At 46.2% G+C, this 23,158-nt stretch overlaps 2 protein-coding genes across 3 annotated transcripts in view; both read right to left on the bottom strand.

The window, feature by feature from the left end:
• LOC132986955 (acetylcholinesterase collagenic tail peptide-like) overlaps window positions 1-1,381 on the bottom strand; it is a 7,547-nt gene extending 6,166 nt beyond the window's left edge. The window contains exon 1 of the mRNA XM_061053682.1: window positions 1,094-1,381. Within this exon, the coding sequence (XP_060909665.1) occupies window positions 1,094-1,253 (160 nt within the window). The 5' untranslated portion in view covers window positions 1,254-1,381. The remainder of the gene's footprint in view (window positions 1-1,093) is intronic.
• Window positions 1,382-2,420: 1,039 nt separating this feature from the next.
• rif1 (replication timing regulatory factor 1) lies at window positions 2,421-21,807 on the bottom strand. 2 transcript variants are annotated; one of them, XM_061053679.1, is made up of 36 exons: window positions 21,632-21,807; window positions 21,039-21,085; window positions 19,841-19,985; window positions 19,645-19,723; window positions 19,436-19,532; window positions 19,210-19,340; window positions 18,374-18,468; window positions 18,079-18,268; window positions 17,506-17,598; window positions 17,277-17,415; window positions 16,807-16,958; window positions 16,567-16,681; window positions 16,269-16,448; window positions 15,978-16,088; window positions 15,409-15,471; window positions 14,837-14,940; window positions 14,438-14,524; window positions 14,282-14,355; window positions 13,163-13,343; window positions 12,871-12,963; window positions 12,602-12,751; window positions 12,247-12,346; window positions 11,876-12,165; window positions 11,584-11,786; window positions 10,960-11,053; window positions 10,743-10,874; window positions 10,496-10,638; window positions 10,316-10,405; window positions 10,167-10,221; window positions 5,254-9,009; window positions 5,034-5,162; window positions 4,841-4,927; window positions 4,008-4,123; window positions 3,780-3,930; window positions 3,569-3,695; window positions 2,421-3,347 (listed from the first exon to the last, which is right to left on the bottom strand). In XM_061053679.1, the coding sequence occupies exons 3-36, from the start codon at window positions 19,954-19,956 to the stop codon at window positions 3,055-3,057; spliced, it is 8,016 nt and encodes a 2,671-aa protein (XP_060909662.1). In that variant the 5' UTR covers window positions 19,957-19,985; window positions 21,039-21,085; window positions 21,632-21,807; the 3' UTR covers window positions 2,421-3,054. The 2 variants fall into 2 exon arrangements, with proteins under 2 accessions (XP_060909662.1, XP_060909663.1); XM_061053680.1 differs by having other exon boundaries at window positions 14,837-14,937.
• Window positions 21,808-23,158: the final 1,351 nt, after the last annotated feature.

The raw sequence follows: 23,158 nt of genomic DNA, 5'->3' as shown, positions 1-23,158 counted from the left end.
ATGTGAATGTAAGCGAGATTAAAGTGGGCGTGGTCAGACTTTTTTGACCAAGGCGGTCCAGCTGGGGCATTGACCTCTGCAGCCTGAGGCGTGATGTGCGCACAAACACACACAATTAAATATGAATGATCTACCCTTTCTTACTTCACCAATCATATGTGCTTAATAACACGAGATAACAGAAACAGGGTTTTTAAAAATGAGCATGCAAACTCCTGCACCGTCTAACTTGTTTTGGTACCGCCACGTTGCCAGGGAGATGGTGTGTGTTCCTCTCTTTGCAGCTGTCATTGATATGTAAAAGAAAACTACTCTCCCATAAAAGACCAAATAGTTGGTTTTAACACAAGTCCTACATCTGACAGGGCTGATAGCCAATCACAGTTTAGGGTTTTTGGAGTGGCCAATCAGATTTCTAGGGGGCCCATGCCAGCCCTCTGGACACGCCCCCTGAGAAGAGATTGTGTGTGTGTGAGAGTGTGAAGTTTCTCAAAGTACACAGGTGTGCACATGCATGCAAACTTCTTCCATCCATCCATCGTCTATATCGCTTTTCCCGTTTGGGGGTCGATTGGTTGAGAGGCGGGGTTACTCTCTGGACTGTTCACCAGCCAATCACAGGGCTGACATGATACAGAAACAGACAACCAGCCACACTCACATTCACACCTTCGGACAATTTAGAGTCACAAGTTAACCTAAAGCCTGACTCACAGGCAGCAATATTTACTAAGTAGTGATTTGGAAAAAAATAGTGTTTCTTGTTGACAGCAAAAAAAAAACAAAAAAAACCCTCAAGACTCAAGAAGATGACCAAACAAGCTTCAAGAACAGAAACATGACCAACATCACTTCAGATGTCTTTAACATTCAACATGTTTCCTTTTCTGGTTCGTAAAATAAAAAACGTAATCTTTAGAGGAACTCGGTCATCTCAGCGTCCCTAGATAATCATCCTAACACGTCAGCGTGGCTCACTGGCACAGCTGATTCTTAGAGTTCACATATAAAGCAGGTTAAAGCGTGTGTGTGTGTGTGTGTGTGTGTGTGTGTGTGTGTGTACATGCATGTGAATGTGAGCCGTGCGTCTTACCTCCGTGTTGCCTCCGCTGCACAGCGCTGTGACGGAGCTCTCGTCCTGCAGTGGGGGGGCCGTCTGCTGCTGGAGCTGCGTCCTTCTCCTGGTCATCGTCCAGCAGCAGAGTCAGAGAGCGTTCTGCTAAGTTTGCACGCCGAGTCCAACTTATCTCCATAAACTGTGGAAATGCAACGCAGCCTCTGGCAGCGCTCGGCACGGATAATCAGATAATGACTTCAGACGCTGAGCCAAAGAGAAGCTGCTGATCAGAGCCCGCTGCACCTTCTGCCACTCTGTGTTATATTATCATTACTGTATTTCCTTTTACAGCCCGGGCTTTGAGCCAAACGTCCTCACACACCAGATCACATGATCCAGATCTATAAATCTGATGCAGAGAGCTCAGTGAGCGGCTTTAAGAGTCAAACGAGGACGACCGCTGAAAGGAGTAATGTTTAGGTGATAAAAAAAAATGGAAAATCTCTCATTTTAAATCTCACCTTTATGTTTACTGTATACGGTGACATCACTAAGTGGGTGTGGTCAAAGTCCAAACAATGATTTTAAAATATCCCTTTTTCTCCAATCAAAAACAGAATTTGAACTAAAACTCCAAAATAAATATTCTTCCCTAAAACTGGATGTAGAGTTCATCACATGAAGTGCAGTGTTCTTTAAAGGAGCAGTATGTAACTGACACCTAGTGTTTGAAATGGGTACTGCATTCCAGATTCAAAACATCATCATTGAGAGCTGTCTCCCCTCCGCCCCCTCCTCTCTAGAGTCATGCTCACACAGGTTTCCATGTGGTGGACATTGAAGCTTCAGTGTTTAGCCAGCTCTGCATCGGTCTGTAAACCTTTCTGTGTTCTAACCTCTCTCCATTTTTTCAAAAGCATCTCCAATATTGATCCTAGTTTGAGCACGTTTCTGCTCGTGGAGCTTATTAGAAACATGCAGAGGCTTTTTAGGTCGGGTACAATCACGTCTATCTGAACCAGTTCTCTTGCCCGCTTCCATCGCTGCAACACCTGTTGGTTTGACCTGATAACTGCTCTCATATCTGGCAAACCGAGGGGCGTCCAAAACGGCCGTGTGGGGGTGCCTTAAAACCGCCTACCTTCTCTGGTCCAAACAAATCCAGAGCATTCAGGAGCAGAATCTAAAGTTAGAAGGAGGACATACTGGCTGCTGCATTGTTGTCAGAGAAGCCAACACTTCAACATAGCATGTTTCCTTAATGTCTGATCATATAGTAAGGACACTTTATCATTTCACTCACTACACATCTCACTGATGTGACATTTAAATATGAAGTATGCATTAATAATGTGGACACAAATCCTTATCAGATGTCTTTTTATTGAAATATTTTAAAACCACAAAAAGAGGCTGAAGTGCAGAATGTTACCACATAGACTTTGTGACATAAAAACGAGACAAGACATGAAGTAACCGAGAAGCAATCCAACAAAATATACAGGAGCAGTGATGAGGTGAGATGTAAACGTCCTAAAAAAAAAAAAAAACAGGCACATGGAGCAAGGAAGTGCCACGACATGGAGCGTATGTACAAAGAGGGAGGAGTCAGCAGCAGGACTTCAGTCTGTTTCAAAGTCAGAGGACAAAAGCAAAATAAACATCCACGTCGATACTACAGCGTCTAAAAATCTTCTGACAGCCTGGAAAGTGAGGCTGTGCTTCCCTTTGAGTGTTCCTTTAAAAATGTTTAAACTACACGACAGGTCGAGCTACAAACGAAGGGCGGAAATGTGCCGCGAGCAATTTTTAAAAACACCTTAGACAAAGAAAGAAAAATCAAAATCAGAAAAAAAGTCTTTCTGGGTTAAAATAGTTAAAAGTCCTCCGCTGTAAAATCGTCCGCTTCAAGATTTCTCAACACTAAGAAAGTCTGGTGTTTGTGTATTTTTGCGCCTGTTCAGATGTTTAATTCAGCAGCAGAAAAAGAAGTCCTTTCAGGGCGCCTCGTCCGTCTTGCAGAGTCGTTTCTGCAGCTCGACCACCACGTGCCTCATCATGCCTCCCAGCTGGTCGTGCATCCCAACGAGCTGCTGTGGTGAGCACTGAGCGAGTCCCTGTGGAGTCATCCTGCAGGTCAGAGCGTCCACCTCTGCCAGAAGACGCTCCGGCTGCAGAGGTCGTACAGGCGTTTCCTCTCCGGGCGCCGCGTCACGCGTCTGATACACGGAGACGCCGTTCTCTGGCTTCGTATCTGCAGGAAGGACGGGCTCGTCCAGCAGCTCTGTAGCTGCAGAGGAAGAGAGGACGATTTTTTAAAAGTGGAAGTAAGGTTAATAAAACCCGCCTCTTAGGGAGATGGTTCTGTATTTTTGAAGCGTGGTTGTTTGAGGTAGTCGTTAATAGTCAGGTTATTAACCACCGGTCAGCTCGGCGCCTTTATTGACAAACGGGTCGCGTTGCAGCTTGGCAACACATCGCCGCACACAGGGCCGTTTGTGTTTCACTCACCTAGCGTCTCTGCTGAGGTCTTGTCCTCTTCATCCTGGTTTTGAGGGGCCCTGGTCTCCTCCAGTTCAGAGGTCATCATCTCGGTTTCATCAAAACTCTTGAGCTCATCTCCGCCTCGTCCTTTACGCTACGGGAAAACGTTTCAGACGTCAAACACAACACATTTCACCACCACATACTGAAACACGTTCGTTTGGACTGAGCTCTGCACCTGTTGCTCGTAGATTTTAAGTGCCTTCTTCACGTTGGAGATCTTAGGGGAGCGGATCGGCAGAGTCTTGATTTCCCCAGGCGTCAAAGCGCTGAGGTCACCCACGGTTTTGATGTTTCTGGCTCGAACAAGCTGCCCGAAACCACGAGACCTACAAGGAGAAGCAAACAGCGGTTAGAAATGCACGCACCTGATGAGTCACTGTGATCCTGCCTGTGTTAAACTCACCACATGTTGGACGAGATCTGAGGGAGAACAGCTTCTACAGGTGTAGAGCAGCCAACCAGCGCAGGGTAGATGCAGTCTCTAGAGACCGGCCGCGGCTCCTGGCTCATCTCAGAAATCTGGAACAGGATTCATTCTACTGTTAGGACCTCCAACTGAGAACCAAAGCAACAAGACCTAAAGATACACTCATGCTATACTCTTCTACCTGGAAGCCTTCAGAGGAAACTTATTGTGCAGAAATAGATCTAACTTCAGTTTTAACCTTTTTAGACTTCAGGCTTTCTGACGTTGTATTAAGCGTTAATTTGCAGCATGAGAGCTGAAAGTGCTTCGGCTTTTTATGGCACTTTCTCTTTTGTAGTTTGATTCCAGTTGTTTCTGACTGCTACAGGAAAGAATATCTAGTCTTAAAGGTCCAATCAGTAAGATGTGTAGTGAGTGAAATGATAAAGTGATCTTACTATATGATCAGACATTAAGGAAACATGCTATGTTGAAGTGCTGGCTTCTCTGACAACAATGCAGCAGCCAGTATGTCCTCCTTCTAACTTTAGATTCTGGTCCTGAATGCTCTGGGTTTGTTTGGACCAGAGAAGGTAGGCGGTTTTAAGGCACCCCCACACAGCTGCAGAAAGTTTTACAGACCGATGCACAGCTGGCTAAACACTGAAGCTTCAGTGTCCACCACATGGTAACCTGTGTGAGCATCAACTCTATAGAGAGGGAGACAGCTCTCTGCAATGTTTAGAATTTGGACTGCAGTACCTATTTTAAACACTAGGTGTCAGAGTTAAATATTGCTCCTTTAATGTTACTTTGAAACTTTTGCATACCAGGCATTTCTTGGAGCTCTTGTAGCCAGGACTGTGCAAACTTCTGGGACTCAGGATCAGCATCCCCTTTGTTGGAGTGGTGACAAACTGGAATAATCCGGTTGTGTTAGAACAAGTCTGACAAATTTGATACATAAAGACTCTTGTTTATTTGGATAGGTATGTCGAAGAGTTACTCTAGCATCGTTCCTACCTTGGGCTGAGGGATGTTGCTAACTTTGGATCTTCTTGGGGAGCTGGTTCTTAACGCAGGGCTGCGTCGGTCGATGTCGTCAGCGGTTTCCTGATGTTGGATTGGATTAGCAAAGGACACACGCCTGGACTGGAAAGTTACAAACAATAGAACGTTACTTTCATCCATCTCATGCCTGAACTTCTAAAACTTTAAAATAATTAACGCTACAGTCACTTACTTTGACCAGAGGTGAGAGCGCCACCTCCTCCTCTAACGGTCTCTTCTGGCCCTTTTTGAGAATACTGGTCGACGGGGAGGCTGAAGGAGACCAGGATCCTCTGGTCCTGCCACTGGGGCTTTGGCCTACGTCTTGACCCATTACAGCCTCCAGGTCCTTTTGCTTTGCCGGAGAACCCTGAAGTTTTTCGGCATTCTCCAGGCTGTTTGTCGATTCTGATGACACTGATGTATTCAGAGCATCATTTGGAGCTGCATCCACATTTTCAGCTAAATCGTTTTCCGTGTGAGTGGTCGGCGTTTCCTTTTCTGCCTGGCAGTTAATAATCTCAGCTTCTGTATAGGTCTCTTGTGTGGTGTCGTCAGCAGCACAGGTTATCTCCTCTAGTGTTGAAAAGTGGTTGTCTTTAGATGATTCCTCGACTGGAACAACTGGAAGGATTGGTTGTTCTTGGTGGTTTGAATCTGATTCCACATTGTGTTCCTCTGAAACTTCAGCCTTCTCCTCTGAAGAATCTGAGACCTGCAGCTGCTCTGGCACCTCATCAGGGGGCGCCATTTTTTCCAAAGCAGCTAACACCGACTCCTGCATTGGCTCCGCACTGATTTGTAGAGATTCAGGCTCATCAACAGATTTCAAGTCCCCAGTCTTTCGGGGAGAGGTTTTATGAATTTCTGTTTCTGTGACCGTTTGTCTTTGTTGTTCTTCACAAGGTGACACTGCGAGGACTTCGTTAATTTCTGTCGTGTCTGCCTCAGGATTATCCTCTACTTCCATGGGCGACTCTTCTTTACTTTGCTCCTCAACACAACTTGTCCCCTGTGGGGGTTCAGAAACCTGTGAACCCTCTGTTGAATTCTCTAAATCTGTTGTCGTCTTAGATTCTACGCTTTGTGAAGCCTGAGAATCGTCCATGTCCGTATTTGTATCGATGGCGTCTTCTTCAGGTGGAAGCGCAAGTGGACTTTGGAGCGATGCTTTAGGTTTCCTTCCTCTCTTTTTAGGAACACGAGGACTTTCTTTGGCCTCGGATGATTCACACTGTGAGGACTCTGCGCTGGCTACCAATGCTTGAGAGGATCTTCTTGAGTATCTGCCCCTGCCTTGAGAGGACTCCGTTGATTCTGCAGCGTCCAACATCTGAGATCCTCCTGGCGTCGAGTTAGGACTTGATTTTGATTGCTCCTCCTTTGCCATGCTCCTTCTGGTCCTTCCTCCAATTCCGGTCTCTGCCTGGTCAGGAGTTTCTAATATCTGAGAACTTGATCTACTCTGCCTTCTCAATGAATTCTTACTCTTATCTTCAGGCTCTGCTGCCTCAGACGATGCTTTGCTTCTTCTGGATTTACGTAGAGGCTGGCTATCAGAGGAAGGCGTGGGTGCTTGAGAGTCCTCATCTCCATCTTCACTTGTCTTGCTTTTGTCTTTGACTCCTGGTTCATTTACCGATTTGTTTAATGTACTTGTTCCATCTTGGAAGTCATTGGCCACTTCGATCAGAGAGTCCCGTTTCTCCTTTTTGGTCTGTTCGACAATCTGGGATTCTTGGGATGGGCCGTCAGTTTTAGGAGAAGATGTGACCGGTTGAGAATCAGACGATGCCTTGCTTCTACTGGATTTACGTAGAGGTTGGCTATCAGTGTTCTCATCTATATCGTCTCTTGTTTCGGTTTTGTCTTCAGCCTCTGGTTCGTTCACCAATTTGTTATTTATCGTACTTGCTCCATTTTGAGACTTGTTGGTCAGAAAAGAGGCTTCTATCTGAGAGTCCTGTTTCTCCTTTTCAATAACCTTGGGTTCTTGGGATTGGCTGTCATTTTTAGGAGAAGATGTGACCAGTGGCGAATCAGACAATGTCTTGCTCTTCCTGGACGTACATAGTGATTGGCTATCAGACAACGAAGGCGTGATAACTTGAGAGTCTTCTTGACTAAGGTTGCCATCTGTACCTTCTTTTGTCGCCGATACATTCACTGACTTGTTTTTTCCATCTTGGGAGTTGTTATTTCTAAACAAAACATCTGCCTGCGAATGTTCCTCTTTCTTATTGGCCTTTTCTGTCAAGTCAGACTCTTGGGATTGGTCACCAGAATCAGATGTTCCTTTGCTTCTTCTGGATTTACCCAAAGACTGACTATCCAGGGAAGCTGGAGTGATAACTTGAGAATCCTTTTGACTACCTTCCTTCTTCGCGTCTTTGTCTTCAGACGCATTCAACAACTTGTCAGTCGTAATAGTTTTATCTTGGGATTCCTTAAGAGGAGCAGAAATGTCCATTTCAGTATGGCCATCTTTTTGGATCTGTTCCACAAGGTTGAACTCTTGAGAATTGCTGAAAGTTTTAGGGGCAGAGGTGATCATTTGAGAATCTTCCTTTGGCTCGTCTTTGTCCTTTTCAGCAAGTTCCACCAGCTGAAGCTCTGGAGTCGCAGTTTGGCTGGACTCTTTACAAAGCAAAACTTTTTTGGTCATACTATCCCCCTTGGTCTCCAACGATGGCGTGCTCTGTCGACTGAGCCCACCCTGTGATTGGCTTTCAAACTGAGATTGTGTATCGGATCGCTGGCTGGTTTGGCTAGGCTGGTCTTTGCCAGGCACTACTTTTTTCTTCACATCAGCTTCGAACTTGGTCTCCAAAGATGACCTGCGCCGCTGACCGGGTCTACCCTGCGACTGGCTATCAGACTGTGAGTCAGTTTGGCTGGACTCACGATCTCTGGTGCTCCTCCTTCTGGGTTCAGGTTGATCAAGGAACTCCTCTGAATTGCTGTAAAGTTTGAACTTCTTCTGTGTTCTGCCCTGAGAGTTGGTTCGGCTCGACTCCCCCTTGTCTTTTTGCGCCCTCGTTCGTAATCTGTCTCTGGAACCGTGCTCTTCAGCAGCATTCTTACTTCTTGTGTTTGGTCTGCTTGGAATTGAGTCAGACTTTGGTGAATCCCCTTTAGGTTCCCCATGAGATCGTTTCCTCTTCACCGGTGTGTATTTCTTGTCCCGTTCCTCAGGGTCCTCTCCAGGCAGCAGAGGTCTAACCCTTTGGCGCCCGGACCTTCTCAGATCACCTGGAGAAGTCTCGCTCACAGAGGATTGAGAATCATCCAGAGTCTGTTGAGACTCCTCTTCTTGGCTTGAGGATTCCACTTCTGTATTCCCCTTTACCTCAGCTTCAGTCTGGGTGTCTGGGATAACATCCTCATCCTCTGTTGTATCACTGGGAAGTCTGTCAGTCAGCCTCACTGGTTCACACTTTGTCCCAGATTCTTTTGGTCTTACAGGGGAATCAGGAGCAATGTTTGCAGGACTCTCCGAGTCCATTTTTCCTGCTCGAGTGGACTGGGATTCCTCAGAATTAGGACCAGAGGATGTCTGAGAAGTCTGAGAGGATGGCGTCTTAGAGCTTTCTTGGCTATTTGAGGTCTTCACGAGAGGACCTGTGAACTTGGCGGCACTGCTGGGGCTGGCAGGCTTTCCTTCAGCATACTTCTCAAGCGTGATGAAGGACTGACGGCGACTATTGGGTTTCTGGGGGGTCCCTGAGACCAAATCTGAAGAGCCAGAGATGTTAGGGCTTGTGCCTTCTTTGGTCTGCATTTCCAAGTCTTCTGCTGCATTTACACTTTTGGAGACATCTTCCATGGAGACATCTGCTGATTCAGGGATCACTTCTCCCTGCTCCTGGTTTTCAGTCTCGTTGTCTAAGGCTTTTGGGCTGGCGTAGTCTTGAGTCTTGTCTTCTTTTTGTAAATCTTCTTGAGGAACCTGAAAGATATAAAATACTATGAACTTAATTTGTCTTCAAAGATGTGTATAAAGAGGTTAAATTCAAACACAACTGTGTTTCACTAAGAGTGAATAGTTGTCTAATCTAATCTTTCTAAATGACAGAATTGTCTCAAATGCCATCAAAATCCTCAGAGCGCAAGCGCTGCCCACTAATTCAGTTCTGGAGTGTGAGCACAGCCATGAGCAGCTGTACTCAGGGGTTCACAAGATCTCAGGAGAACAACAAGATGCGGGAATAGAGAGAAAAACTCACAAACATGTTGCTTTGTCTTTCTGTATACCAGTATATAAGACACAGTCTGTTATTGGGGATTAAAGTGTCTTCCTGTGTGATGATTTTTATTGTGTTCAGCAAAGTCTACAACGTGCAGTTTGTGTTTGCAGCTGTGTCGCTCTTGCAGTACCGTCTGTTTTCTCTTTGTGGAGTTTGCTCTCCTGCTAGCTACAGTACGGGAGTTGAGCTCTCAGCCTGCAGTGAAGTTGTGAAGTGCAGACAGCCCGGTATGCTGCACGACTTCGCTTTAAATACACAAGCTAAAAAGTAGTGCAGCCAGCCAGGTCTGTTTTGCTATGTATCCCAGCACAGCTTACAATCAGCGTGCAATACACAATGAATGAGGATACATTTACAATTGCATCACCTCACGTGCAGTGTGTAACGTGGCAGCTGGACAGGGGGTAATGACAGCGTCTGTGTCAGCATCTAAAACTGGTACATTGGTCGCATGGGTGTTTAAAAGGCAGCCAACTTTTATAATGAAAAAATAGGTATTAAACGTGCGTATTATAGACCGGATTTTGCTGTTAGAGTAACAGTTATAAAATCCATGTTTGGTGCATATGAAATATAAAAAAAGTGATTTAAAAAAAAATTAAAAGTAGTCTGTTTGATTGTGCTGACAGATTAGTATCTTCTACAGCTACTGAGGGCATTATCATGCTACTGCTTTAACTAATGACTTTAATGAAGGTTGTACAGCTGCAGTTAATGTGAACATGCATGTGGGATGTGTTTGAATAAAAACATAATGCAGCACTTTATAGCAAAGTTGTTGTGGCAGAAAGAAAAAGAACAAAACGAGCATCTTTCTCTTCTTTCCTGGCATTATTTGAAATGATGTTTGTTTCTTTACCTCGACAGGAGCTTCTTTGGTGACATGTTCAGCTTGTTCGGTCGGCAGTTTGTCCCTGTGCAGGGGGAAAAAGGTTCATTATAAAAAGCAGTAGGTTTAAACAGAAGAAGGATTTCTCTGGATTCTTGTATAAGTGGTTAAGAACTTACAAAGAGTCGTCTTGGCTCTGTGTGTACTGGGTGAAAACCGTTGTATCCAGCGAGGCATCAAGGTTGTTGTACATGGCAGGAATGTCGACCCTGTGTCAAAGAAAACATCAGCTCTGCACCAGCTGAACACATCTACACTTTAAAATGTGTTTCATGAATGTTGCTGCTAAACAAACCCACCTTTTAGTCCTCTTCACCTCCTTCTGGTGCTCAGTCAGGACGCGCTCCTTCGTCTCAGGAGGGATGAAGACGAAGTCGATGGAGGCCTCTTCCTCCAAAACCTCTCTGCGAGGAGGTTTGGGAGAGCCAAAGTCGAGTTTAGTCTGTAGAGGACAACACATTGAAAACCAGCTGTGAAATTAAAGAAACAAGGGGAAAACCAAAGAGACATTACTTTAAAAAGACATGGCGTGTGCTCCAAACTTACAGAAACTGGTTTGGAGGTCTTCACGGAGCTCCTCTCCTTTGGCTCGGTGGTCTTTCCCAGCAGCGAGTCCCTCTTCCCCACCGATGAAACCGGCATCCCACTGAGCTTCGTCTCCAGCTGGGAACTCTCACTCTGAAGACGTAAACTAGATCAGCCACAGGTAGATAACAGCATGAATAACGTAAGCTGGAGTTGGGATGAACGCAGTGAAACTTACAGAGTACTGTCTGCTGAGCTCGTCGGCAACGCTGACAACCTCGAATCCAGGAAGAATGATGGGAGTCTTCTGCTTCACTTGGCTCAATATCGGTCTGCATAAAGGAAGGGGAAATATTGGTCAGGCTGCCAAACCAATCTAGAGAGATCGATTTCTTTCACTGTTGTCTATCACACAAACTCTTCTTTATGTTTGCATTCTAATGCAGCAAAATATCAAGAAGCTTAGGGGTTGTGGGGTGCCATTAGCCAAGTGATTAATGCACGTGCCCCATGAATGGAGCCCGGAATCCTCTGAGCAGACGGCCTTGATTCGAGTCTAACCCGTCACCCCCCACCCCCCTAAAGGACAAACACGCCCTTAGGATATCCTGTGGATTTGAAGATTTCAAGGATGTCTTTTTTTGTATGTGACTAATCTCAGCATGTAGCACCGCTCCATGGACAACCTCGGAAGGGCAGACCTGTGCTGCATGTCCTCCATTGTTGCTCTCTGTTTACTGGGTAACATTCTTCTTTTGCGGGCTAGACCGCAGATATCGCTATCCGGCTTACAAGATCAGGGTTTCACTGTTCTGAACCAAGCCGGACCGCTTGGTGGAAACGGGGCTTTAGAGTCAATTACCTGATCTCGTCGGGGTAAGTGAGGCTGACAGAGTTGGCGAAGGTGGCGTTCCAGAACTGGGTGGCGGCGGTGCGGAGCTGCTTGCTCTTGTGAGGAAACACCACGCAGAGCAGAGGAGACAGCAGAGCCAGGAGTTCATCGTTGTAGGCCAAAGTAGAGCGAGTCTGCAGGCAGCCCAGAACATCACAGAGGAGCTTCTCCAACTGCAGGAGGCGGAGGGCAAAAGTTTAGTTATTGCTCAAAACGAGTCGACGCAAAATCACTTTAAAACTGTTGAAGGAAGAGAACCGACCTTCCCCTGCAGCTGTGAGCTGAACCTGGGCGGCTCACTGGCAGCTTGTTTGCAGAGAAGCGTGAGAGGTTGAACCAGGGAGGTCAGGGCTTCTGTGATCGTGTTGGCGAGGACAAGGTTGGAGAACAGAGCAGACATGACGGAGATCAGAGCGAGTCCTGCGGGTTCAGTGGGAGCACCAGAGTCCTCCAGGTACACATCCAAACACTGAACCAGTAGAGACTGGAAGGTGGTGAGATTCCCCAGGACCCTGCTCCTCTTCTTCGTCCAGTTGACTGGAGTGTGAGGAGCTGAATGAAACAGAGAGGGGAATGAGAACTCTGTGTTTGATAAAAGTGTTATTCAAATAAGTTAACCTTAAGTTCTCTTACACTTGAGCCTTTGTTGAAACTGAGGCGTGAACGGGGAGAAGTCCACGCACTCCACCATGACTTGAAGGATACTGGAAACAGCATTTAATGTCGAAGGGACCTGAAGGATCAGACCACAGAAATGTGTCAACAATTACAACCAACCAAGATTCACATTTTCAGCACTAGCATTTTATTTTTTTTTATTTTTTTAGATAAAGCTCCCATATTCTGGGGTTTCTGTGCATGTATGGTTTATCATATGCATGGTCAGAACGCTGCAGGGCTGCCAGGGGAGAGCTGCAGCGTTCTGACGCTGAAGAGAGTCTATGAGCGTTGGGATACCATTTATGATCAGATGGTCTTCTCTTCTCACCTTCAGGGCATCTCTGTCGACGGCTGACGCCATCTTCGCACAGAACTCCTCGCAGCAGACATTCTCCTCGGCTGTGACCACCAGCGCAGAGCAGCGAGCAAACACTTTGTAAAGTTTTGACCACGTGGTCAGCATCGACTTCTGGGACGCCTGAACAAAACACACGGATCGAAAAAATAAAATCAAAAAAGATATTTCCTTTGAGGAATTAAAAACAGGATTTTTGTTCTGCCTCATGTGAGGTAAAATGAATCTTGGTATGAACAGACCTGCTGGAGGAGGTGTGTGAGCGGGAACAACAGGGCGGCGTGCATGGCGCTGAAGTTGTGCTCCAGAGCGTCACCTTGGTTGACTTCATTAGACTGTAAATAAAGACGTGAGATTAGACGCATCAAACAGGGAAGTGATCAGGAAGTGATCCGGCACCTCCAGCTACCAGACCAATTTCCAGATCTGGACCGCACTGGGTCTTGAACCGGCAACCCTCTGGCTGCTTCCGCCCTTACACTGCATGTGTGCAGTATCACATTTACAGCCCAGTCAGGACTTCCTCCGCCTCACCTGTGTGATGGTTTCGGTCAGCGGGCTGACGATCACGCTCCACATCCTCATCAGCTGCTCTTTGTTCTGGAGGTTCGCCGCGCTGTTTCTGACGGCGCCGAGCACCGCCTCGCCAAACGCCAGAGGGGAAGTGTGACCCGAAAGACCGCAGCCCACCAGAGTCTGAAGGCAGTGAAAAAACCTGCGGGCAGAAAGACAGGAAGGAGTGACGTCATTTTAAATACACACACCGCTGCAAGGTAACAAGATAAGATTCTCATATTTCTGAGAATCAGACGACTTAAAAAAATGTACATAACGCGATTAAATCTGTCTTTGTTTTAGGAAATGAGGAGAAAATTATCATAGAGTCCTGTCAGCTGAGCTCAACTAGCGTACTAAAGCTAGTAGGAGTGCAAACTCGATTGTTTTCTCTCTGAGGCCGAGTCTATGCGTAGGCGGGGTATTTTTATTTATTTATTTTTAAACAGAGGTTTTCCTCCTCAGTCCTCAAAATCATCTTCGTCTAAATGAAAACACAACGCACTGTTACGGCTGTCATGAGCACGCCACGTCAAAAAGCAGTCCTTGACATGCTAAAATATTCACTCCCCTGCAATGACCAGTCCATTTTACAGAGTCGTCCAATCAGGCGTCTCTGCTCGTCAACGTAGTGGGAGAGTAACTGTGTATGTTTGTATGAGCATGTTAAAAGTCCAGTTAGCAACATTAGCATCAGCGCTAGTTTGGTTACGTCTGCCATCGCACTAATCTCATGTAAACTAAAGAGACAGCGCCCGCACGATGACGTCACACGGAGGAGAAACCGGCGCACAGCGTGACGTCACAAGAACAAAACTCTGTTTTCCCCGTCTACACAGAAACACCTGAAACTGAGTTTCTGAACATCTTCACCCTGGAAGGAGTTTTACTAAAGGAGAGTTTTCAGTGACCTGAAACTTAATTTTTTTTCTTTCGACAGCAGAAACACCAATTAATGCGTACGGTACCGAACAGCTGATCAGGACGGCTTGGTGGAAGCGGGGCTTAAAGGTAAAATCGAATCTAACACTTTAAAGAGGTGTGAGCGCAGACTGAACAGATTTTGTGTGTAAACGACCAAATAAGGTAAAGACGCACCTCTCGTCCTCGACGTAGGCCGGCAGCATGCTGCTGTTGTAGAGCAGCTGGATGAGGAACAGTGCGGGCGTTCCCTGAGGAACAAAGAACAGATAAATAAAGTAAATATTTAAAGAGATAATTCATGTTTAATGTGCTAAACCATCAGTCGCTCACATTCAGTACGTCCATCTTGCCCACTTGATAGGAGGCGGAGCCGAGGACTCTCTGGGGGATCCCCTTCAATGTGGCCTCGAACAGAATCTGAGGGGAGAAGATGTTTGGAGCTGAAACCTTTAACCGACAAAGTCTTTGAAAAACTGAAACAGAATTCTGATTTTAAAAGACAAAACGGGAACACAAAGTCTCAAAACTTCTTCTCAAAAAGCCTAAAAAACATTGTATTCCTTCACAATCACAACATTTCAACCAGAGGATTCTTCAGACTCTCAAAAATTATGACCTGAGCCATCAAAGGGTCAAGTCTTTTCTTACTGTGTATTTTGTAAAATAGAAAAAATATGAATACATGTATGTGGTGTGTTTCTTCAGTCAGAGTGTTGCTCTCGGTCTTACCAGGACTTTATGTGCAGGCAGAGCTTCTGAGGTGACGACGCTCTGCAGAGCCTGAAGCATCAGAGTGAGAACTTCACATCCCTGACGCTCCTTCTTACTGCCTGCTGACGACCACAGAGGAGATTCAGATTAAAACTAACCAGCAGCGTGACAAATACAAACATCCTGGAAACGTTTCTGTTTAAAAAAAGAGAAAGAAGGTCATCATCGGGGACGGACCCCTCAGCGGTTTCTCTCAGCACAGCAGTCCAGACCTCGAAGGTCCGAATGCTCAGACTTAAACTGATGACAGTGGGACTGGGTCGGCAGCGGACAAGGACGAAGTCTCATGCGTCCTCCTCCAGAGTGACAGAGTCCAGACCCAATCAGAGTGCTGTATGTGGAGCTGCAAGGTGAGGACCACGACTTTAAGGACCCACCGTGCCGAGCAGCAGCCACAATAACAGTTCAAATGTTTGTTCTTAAGAGCAGTACGAAGATCCGTCAGGAACCATTTACACCGAGAGGAAATCACAAAGAAGTTATGGTTTGACTCATTAAACACAGAAAACGCAGAGTAAACCAGAGCTTACCTGATCCGATGGTGAAGGTGACAAAGCGGACAAGACTTGTCCAAATGACAGCCAGCAGAGAATCTGAAGGAGGAGAAAAGAGAAGAAGTGTAAACTGTGTTTGATTCAAGAAGCCCAATGAACTGAAAGAGTCCTAAACCCAGAGACGACCACCCCCCCCCCCTTCTTTCTTTCAGCTGTAAATCCTCTGTGTGAGTATTAAGAAGTGTTGATGTTCGATTCAGGTCCAGATCTCCACGTTTGAGTTCAAAGTATTTCAATTCTTCTTTTCAATTTGTCTCAGCACGGGCTGAGCGTCGGGCTCTGGAGCGCCGTGGTCGTGGCCTGCAGGAGAGAAGTCCTCGACTTCAAACCACATTTCTGTCTCTAAAGTGTCAGCGCTGGAGAAGCAGCTCATGGCTAAATAACCGAGCTAAACTTGCTGATGAGTTTATGTGAAATGTATGATTGTGACGGACATCATGAACGAGGGAGTGGGCGTGTCTTATCCCCCCCACAGCCCTCTCCATGTTGTTTACGGTTACAGGATAGGAAGGAGAATCAGAGGAGTGTAAAGATGCGGTTCTAACCTGGAGCCTCTTTGCCAACGTTGATGTATCCGTCTCGGATGTTGGAGACGAGTATGGCCGCATGTTTAGTGAAAGAAGAAGATCCAGAGAGGAGCGGATGGTTCAACGGCTCTGCAATAAAAACATAAAAAGATAAATATTATAAAGAACACGTCCTCGCAGAGTTATCCTAAAGTTAATGGTCCACATCAAGAGGAGCCAATACGAGCACCAAGACATCAGCGGTCGGTGTAAATATAATGATGTCATACCCTCGCCAGCAGGGAGGTAACTCGCAGCTCCGACTCTTACCGAGACTCAGCATTATTTTGTGTTTTGCCGCCGTGGCGATAACTTCTGGTCCGTGGAAGTAGTGCAGCAGCATCTCCAGGCCGAGGAGCTGAATGGACGGGAAGGTGGACGGGTTCAGCACGCTGGAGTTCAGGCTCATCCGAGGCGTACTAGCTGGACTGTTGAATCCCGGAGCGCCCACTGAAACGTAAAAATCAAAACCTTTGTTTATATCCTCGCTCACGCCGATACAGAATCTGTACACTGGTGTAAGGGGTTTACAGGCCTGGGGAGCAGGGAGCAGGATTAAGAAACGTACCATTCTTGGGCGTTCCGGGTGCAACTGAACCGTTCTGATTGACCGCTCTGGAGGGTGTTCCTGGGACAGAGGGCGAGTCCGACCCGATGGTGGACTGGAGCAGAGGAACAGAAACCTGGAGACAGACGGGAGACTGCTCACTCACAACGCTCCGTCCACGTGTCGTTTTGCTTCTTCAGACTAATCAAGAAGGTGCTCAAAGTGGTTCAGGGGAGGAGGAGGTGAGGTCCTGTTTCTTACCAGATCGAAGTTGGGCGACAGGTTGGGTCCAAGCTGGACCACCAGGTACCACCAGACCTCCACCTTGGTGAGCATCAGGGCCTCCGTCCTGACGTGGATGGATGCGAGGGGCTGCATCAGGAGCTTCATGCGTTTGCTGCTGCACAGGATGTCTTCAGGAAAACATGGAAATCGTTAAAATTCAGCCATGACGACTGCGTAGCCAAATCTAAGAACACAATTACCCAAATGAACAAGTCAGAACAGAGCAGGGCTGAATGATATTTGGACCTTCCAATGCACTCATTTCAAATCCGCCTCCAGCGACATGCCGGGGCACAGCAGCGGCGTACTGCATGTCTACCACACATCATATTCTACAGTCAGTTCTGTGACCTCTGACAGTGATACCAGACAGACTGAAACAGGAAAAGAGTTAACAAGGAAACTGGCAGCTTGTTCAGCCACAGACCTGAGAGTCGGCGGCTCACCTGGGTTGAGGGCAAAGTTATCGATGAGACTCTTCCAGGCGATGAAGGCGATCTTCTTGATGGTGGGAGAAGAGCTGCGGAAACCGAGTTCCTCCAGATGCAGCAGAGAGTTGATGAAGGGGCCGCCTCTGTGAAGCATCTGTGCAGGAGAGACATTTCCATCGGTGTGGTGAGAACAGCTCAACGTCTCTGTTTGAACCGAAGGACATCGTCATAGTCTCACACTCACCTTCCCCAGCAGTTTAACAAACAGAGGCCAGAGCTTCAACACGTTGGTTTCATTCTTGGACATGAAAAGTTTCTGCAGCTCAGGGATCAGTTTCTGTGGAGAGACGGAGAAAGTCAGCAGAGTTAGTGACCGTTAAACCTGATGTATGAGGCACACTTTTAATAACGCTAAAAAGTTTGCTGCATCCTTTATACCAGACAAACTGCAGATTAAAGCAATGTGATGACTGCAGGTGATGCACCTATCACCATCATCACACACTGAACGCGACCTCGATTGAAAACTAGCCCCCATTCACCATGAGCTGTGAGTGGATACTCAGCGTCACAGAGCAGGCTGGCAGCGCCACTTTTTGACAGCTTTTCTCCCTCATGAGGTCAGAATCCTAAATGTAGAGCAACTGGTATATTTATCAGTACATTAAGCTCGTGGAGCGGCGTTTTGAGAGCGCCCAAGCGGTGGGTCTGCACTTCACAACTTTCACCGCTGAGTAAAAACCGTTGGTGAATATCTGCAGCTCGCCGAGGCGAAGATAAATTAATGACATCGTCACACACTAACGCAGATACTCACCGAGGACATCAGGGGCTCGATGATAGCAGCCACCTCCGTCTGTTTCTCCAGAAGAAGAGGCATGCCCATCTCCATGGCTGCCGCGGCTCGTAGGCGCACTTTGGACGCCGAGTGGACGACCAGCGGGATGACGAGCTTCGCCCACCGGACCGCTCCGTCCCCCATCTGAGCCTGCACCTGCTCCAGCATCCTGAACAGACAGAAACTATTAGAACCGACTCCTGAAATGAAAATAAACACACTCGACTTTCAATCGTTGCCACGTAAGCATTAACGGCGCCCGTTGTTGTGTTACCTGATGACCACGTTCAAGGCCTCGTGCTCCATCACCACCGACTGGACGTCTTCTCTGCTCCACACACTCTCCAGTGTTCCCAGTATAGACGGCACCTGAGTGAGGACAGAGACACGGATCAGTAACCACAACCACCACTGTCCCGCTTTCAGTGACCTTCAAATCCAGAGTGCAAGACGCACTTTTAAAAACGATTGTTTCATCTAAACAGTTGGCTGCGTCCCACATACAGGTGTGATCAATAAACCAGTATAAACTGCTGACAAGCGCGCCGTCATTACAGAGAGAGCAGCCGCCACCATCACACACCGCACGCCACCCGACGCGCGTGAAGATTCTCCTTTATTTACTGTAGTTTGCACGCCGTACTGGGATGCATAGCGATGCTGACGAGGCTGGCAGCGCCACTTCTTTACCATCTTTTCTCCGTCATTAGCTTTAGAACGCTGGTATACTGTTCAGTAGTTGAAGCTCGTGGAGTGCTGGACTGACTTAAAGACTCCACATTTTAAGTCAACGAGTGACAAGCGGAGGCGGGCAGCGAGACTCGTGAGCTGTAGGGTCATCAGAACTTTGACCTTAGGCTGAGAGCTCGAGTAGCATACTGCAGCAAACGCCACGAAGCGAAAATTTATGGTACTAAAAGAGCAAAACAGAATCTGCACGTTGTAGATTATTCTGACCGAAGTGGAAATCATCACGCAGGACAACACTTCAAACCCCTTTTCCCCGCTCTGGTAGACCCCCAAAAGCAGACAGCGTTTTATCTACCGATGCGACTTATATTCAGGATTTTTCGTTGTACATCACTGGATATAAAGGGCGCTGATTCTCACTTTTTTGGCCACCACGTCCGGAGGGAAGCTCTGTTTGGAGATTACCCATAATGCTCTGGTGCACGTGTTCTTATCTGTCGACTTCACCACCAGGGAGCAAAGTGCTGAGAGGAGATCTGCTGCGAGGGTTTCTGTTAAAAAAGAAAAGAAAAAAAAAAGACACTCAGGTACGGTCGCTCTGCCACCAGGTGATAACTGACTTCACGTGTCAAATATGAAAACTCACCAGGAACTGCAGAGACAACGTGAGAATGGTACAAACAAAAGCCTAATGCTTGCAGGGCAGCTTGGCTCAGCTCTGCGTTTGTGCTGCTTATGTGAGCCTGGAAGACATGATCAGAATTAGGAATCATAGAAACACAGATTTAATGTGTAACAGGGGATTCCAGTCAGCTTTCAGCTTTACATGAATTAAAGACGGATATAAAGACTCACCAGGGCGGCGTTACCCAGACGAGAAAAGTGCTTTTCAACTGCAGGGAGAAACTGGCGTCCTTCCTCTCCACTGAGCCGGCTAGAAGGACAGACAGATTCAACGATATGAAGTTTTTAATTTAAATGAAATTAAAGAGACAATCTCTCTGACATCAGCGGTCTATCTTCTAACGCCACCAGGACCGGCGGGACGTACTTTGCGATGGTGAGGTAGGCGTCCGTCTGCTCGGGCTGTCCAGCGGCGCTGTCCTCCAGAGACTCCAACAGGGGGAGGAAGCTAGAGCTGCTCGGAGGCTCCGCCGTCGCCATCATTGTTCCTCCTCGCCTCACCTCCTCAAGGCCTTAAGGAGGAAGGAGACACGGAGAGCAGGAGGGAGTGGGGAAAGGGAGAACAGGAGGCATGTTGGAAACACACAGAGAGAGAGAAGGCTTAGGAGACAGATATCAGTAAAGTGGAGGCTCTGGTCTTGATTCAACAAGTAACCGTTCACTAAATATTTACTACACCTTTATATACACAAGACCTCAGATTTCTAATTGATGTTTCTCTGTCTTTTCAGCTACATACTGAGACACCTGTAAAGAAGCTAAAGATGCAGCTGGTTTTTATTTCAGAAATAAGTCTGTTTTTTTCCTTTGCTGCTTCTTTCACGCCCCTGATCGGTTACTGTGATGTTTTATAAATGCACGCATCTTCTCAAGATAGTTTTTATCATGCAAACAAATCTTAAGGCCCCGCTTCATCATTGTACTCTGCGTCTTGAAACGGGGGGGAAAACAAGTTTCAGGTTCTCTGCTCCTGCAGGAGGATCTGTGTCTAGGGAAGCGCTTCCCCCAGACACAGTCTGAATCCCCGTCTGACAGGAGCCTCTCTGTATGGAGTCTGCATGTTCTCCCCGTGCGTGTGTGGGTTCTCTCCGGGTACTCCGGCTTCCTCCCACAGTCCAGAGACTTGCACGTTAGGTTAACTTGTGACACTAAATTGTCCGTAGGTGTGAATGTGAGTGTGGCTGCTTGTCTGTCTCTATACGTCAGCCCTGTGATTGGCTGGAGAACAGTCCAGGTTGTACCGCGCCTCTCGCCCAATGACAGCTGGGATGAGCTCCAGCCACCCGTGACCCTGAACAGGAAAAGCGGTACAGATGATGGATGTATTGCTTTATAGCTTTAACTGCCCTTTAAGGCCATGCCTGTTGCATCTTTTCTTATATTATTTTGGAGACCCCTCTCTTGTTTTTTCTGACAGTTCATGTTTGTGTCGTTATTGTCAGGACTTCCTGTTCTGTCAAAGCCCTTTGAAAACATCCGATTTTAAAAAAAGGTGCTATATGAATACAGCTATTAAATATATACAACAAAAAGGCAGGAAGAGATACAGATGTGCATGTACATACCTCAGTGAGATATATGCAAATCTGTGAACACCCTCCAGTCTCCAGATCTGCAAAGACAGGATGATGGAACACAAAGGTTAAAGGTCAACTGTGTTAAACATGTTAAAACCAGCTGATACTGTAAACAGTCTTTAAGTTAAACTGATCTGGTTTCAGTGTGTGCTGGATGCTACCAGAGGCCAAACAGCCTCCACAGAGCAACTTGTTTGACCCCCAAACAACTCTGAGCATCCTGCTGTAAATAACTAATCCACATCAAAATTACGTTTTCAAACACGAGGCACCAACGCGTTACTTCATCTTATTGGGAAAAACAAACACCATGCGGGGAATCAGCTACACGAGCATGCTAACGTTAACTAGCATCGTTAGCAGGCTGCATGAACAGCCTATTAGCGAGTTAGCAAAGTTTCATATTCACTAAAGAGGAGTCAAAGACCGCTAAAAACACGGTGACACAGCCTCACCTGCCGCATGTCACCTGTCCACTGCAAGGACTTCTTATTTAGACTCACAGAGGAGCAAAGAAACGACGTTAAAAACGCGATATTTACATATTTACATCTTGGTTGTTTGACACAGTGATGGCTCACCTCGGAGTTTGCAGGAACAGACGCGAACAGCGGGAATTCAAAAACAAAAAGACACACGATTAAAAACAGCGTCCACTTTCCTGTGAGGTATTAATATCTCTTTACTTCAGGTGTTTGTGTCTTTATATTTGATCTGCCTCCTTCTCCGCTGTTGCTGTTACCCCGCGAAATCGCTGGCGCCAAACTACCACGCAGACGTACAAAATTACCTCTGACCCCGCTGACGTCACCCCCAGGTACCGCCTACTTTACCTTATAAGGAGTCTCGTTCATTTTCTCCATAGCGGAATTGATTATGAGCCATAACGTCTTAAAACATCCAAGGTAGACCGACCGCGATCTACCTGAGTGAGAGAAGATGATATGTTCTCCTGTAGAAGACATACGTCTGTATGATAGCAACCTCGTTTTGAGAAAAACGTGGTTTATTCGTGATCTCCGGGAAAAGAACCACACTACCCATAATCCTCGAGTGTCACAGTGACGTCGCTGATTGGTGGAGCTCAATCCAGCTGTTACCATGGAAATGTTTACCGCCCCCGCGAATTTGTTGCAGTTTTAAAGGCTTTATATGCGTTTTTTTGATCCAGCAGATGTCGCCCTTGAGCACCAGCATGAAACCAAAACAACTCACGGTGCATTGTTGTGTTAGCATACTAATGCTAGCGATCTTTATTATGCTCGTATCTTCACACTGCATGTAAATTTACCCGAAATCACTGTGATCTAGAAACACAGTTAAGCAGTGAGTACAGTATGTTATTCTTCTTTTCTCTAGTCCCTCAATTAAACAACTCTTTTTTCGCGAGGGGAGGAGTCAGCCTTCGTCCTGGCGATGTAAACAAACTGAAGATATGACTCGGAAAACTCGGAAAACATCACAGACAGTGGGACTTGGGTGTTACACTCATTGTAGACAGTCATGACTCACAGAGTTATTTTCAGAGGATATACTTGATTTCTATTATATTTAAGTGTGAAAAATCGCATACAAAGCCTTTAAGCAACTAAAACAAGAAATGCTCCAATGTTGGCTCTCTAGGACTTCTATTTTGGTTGTTGTTTTAAAATAGGTATCAATTTAGTTTGATTTTTACTAGAATTGAGGGAAAAGTTAAATTTTAAGATGCTAGCTGTTCGAACGACTTTAAAAAGTCAATGCATTTCAATTGGTGGTGTGAAACTGTGGAATGGTATGAGCACGGAGCTAAAGCTTTGTCCAAACATGATCCAGTTTAAAAACATGTACAAATCATTGATTTTCAAAAGGTACAGGGATGAGGGACAGCTTTGAGAAGGAAAAAAATATATATAAATAATAATAGTATAGCAAATTGTATATAGATAGATTGTATATATAGCGCTTATAAAGGAACACAGGAATTTAATTTAATAAATATTAATTATTGAGCTGTGGAAAAGGGGTAGGATTAAATAAGTTTTATACTTCTTCCTACTCCTTTTCAGGCATATCAATTGAATATATGTAAGTTTCTTTTTCTCTTTCTTTTTTTTTTAAATTATTTG

Source organism: Labrus mixtus, chromosome 13, assembly GCF_963584025.1.
Source record: "Labrus mixtus chromosome 13, fLabMix1.1, whole genome shotgun sequence".
Lineage (NCBI taxonomy): Eukaryota > Metazoa > Chordata > Actinopteri > Labriformes > Labridae > Labrus > Labrus mixtus.
Note: the sequence above shows the minus strand (reverse complement) of the source record. Positions and strands in the feature narration are given on the sequence as shown.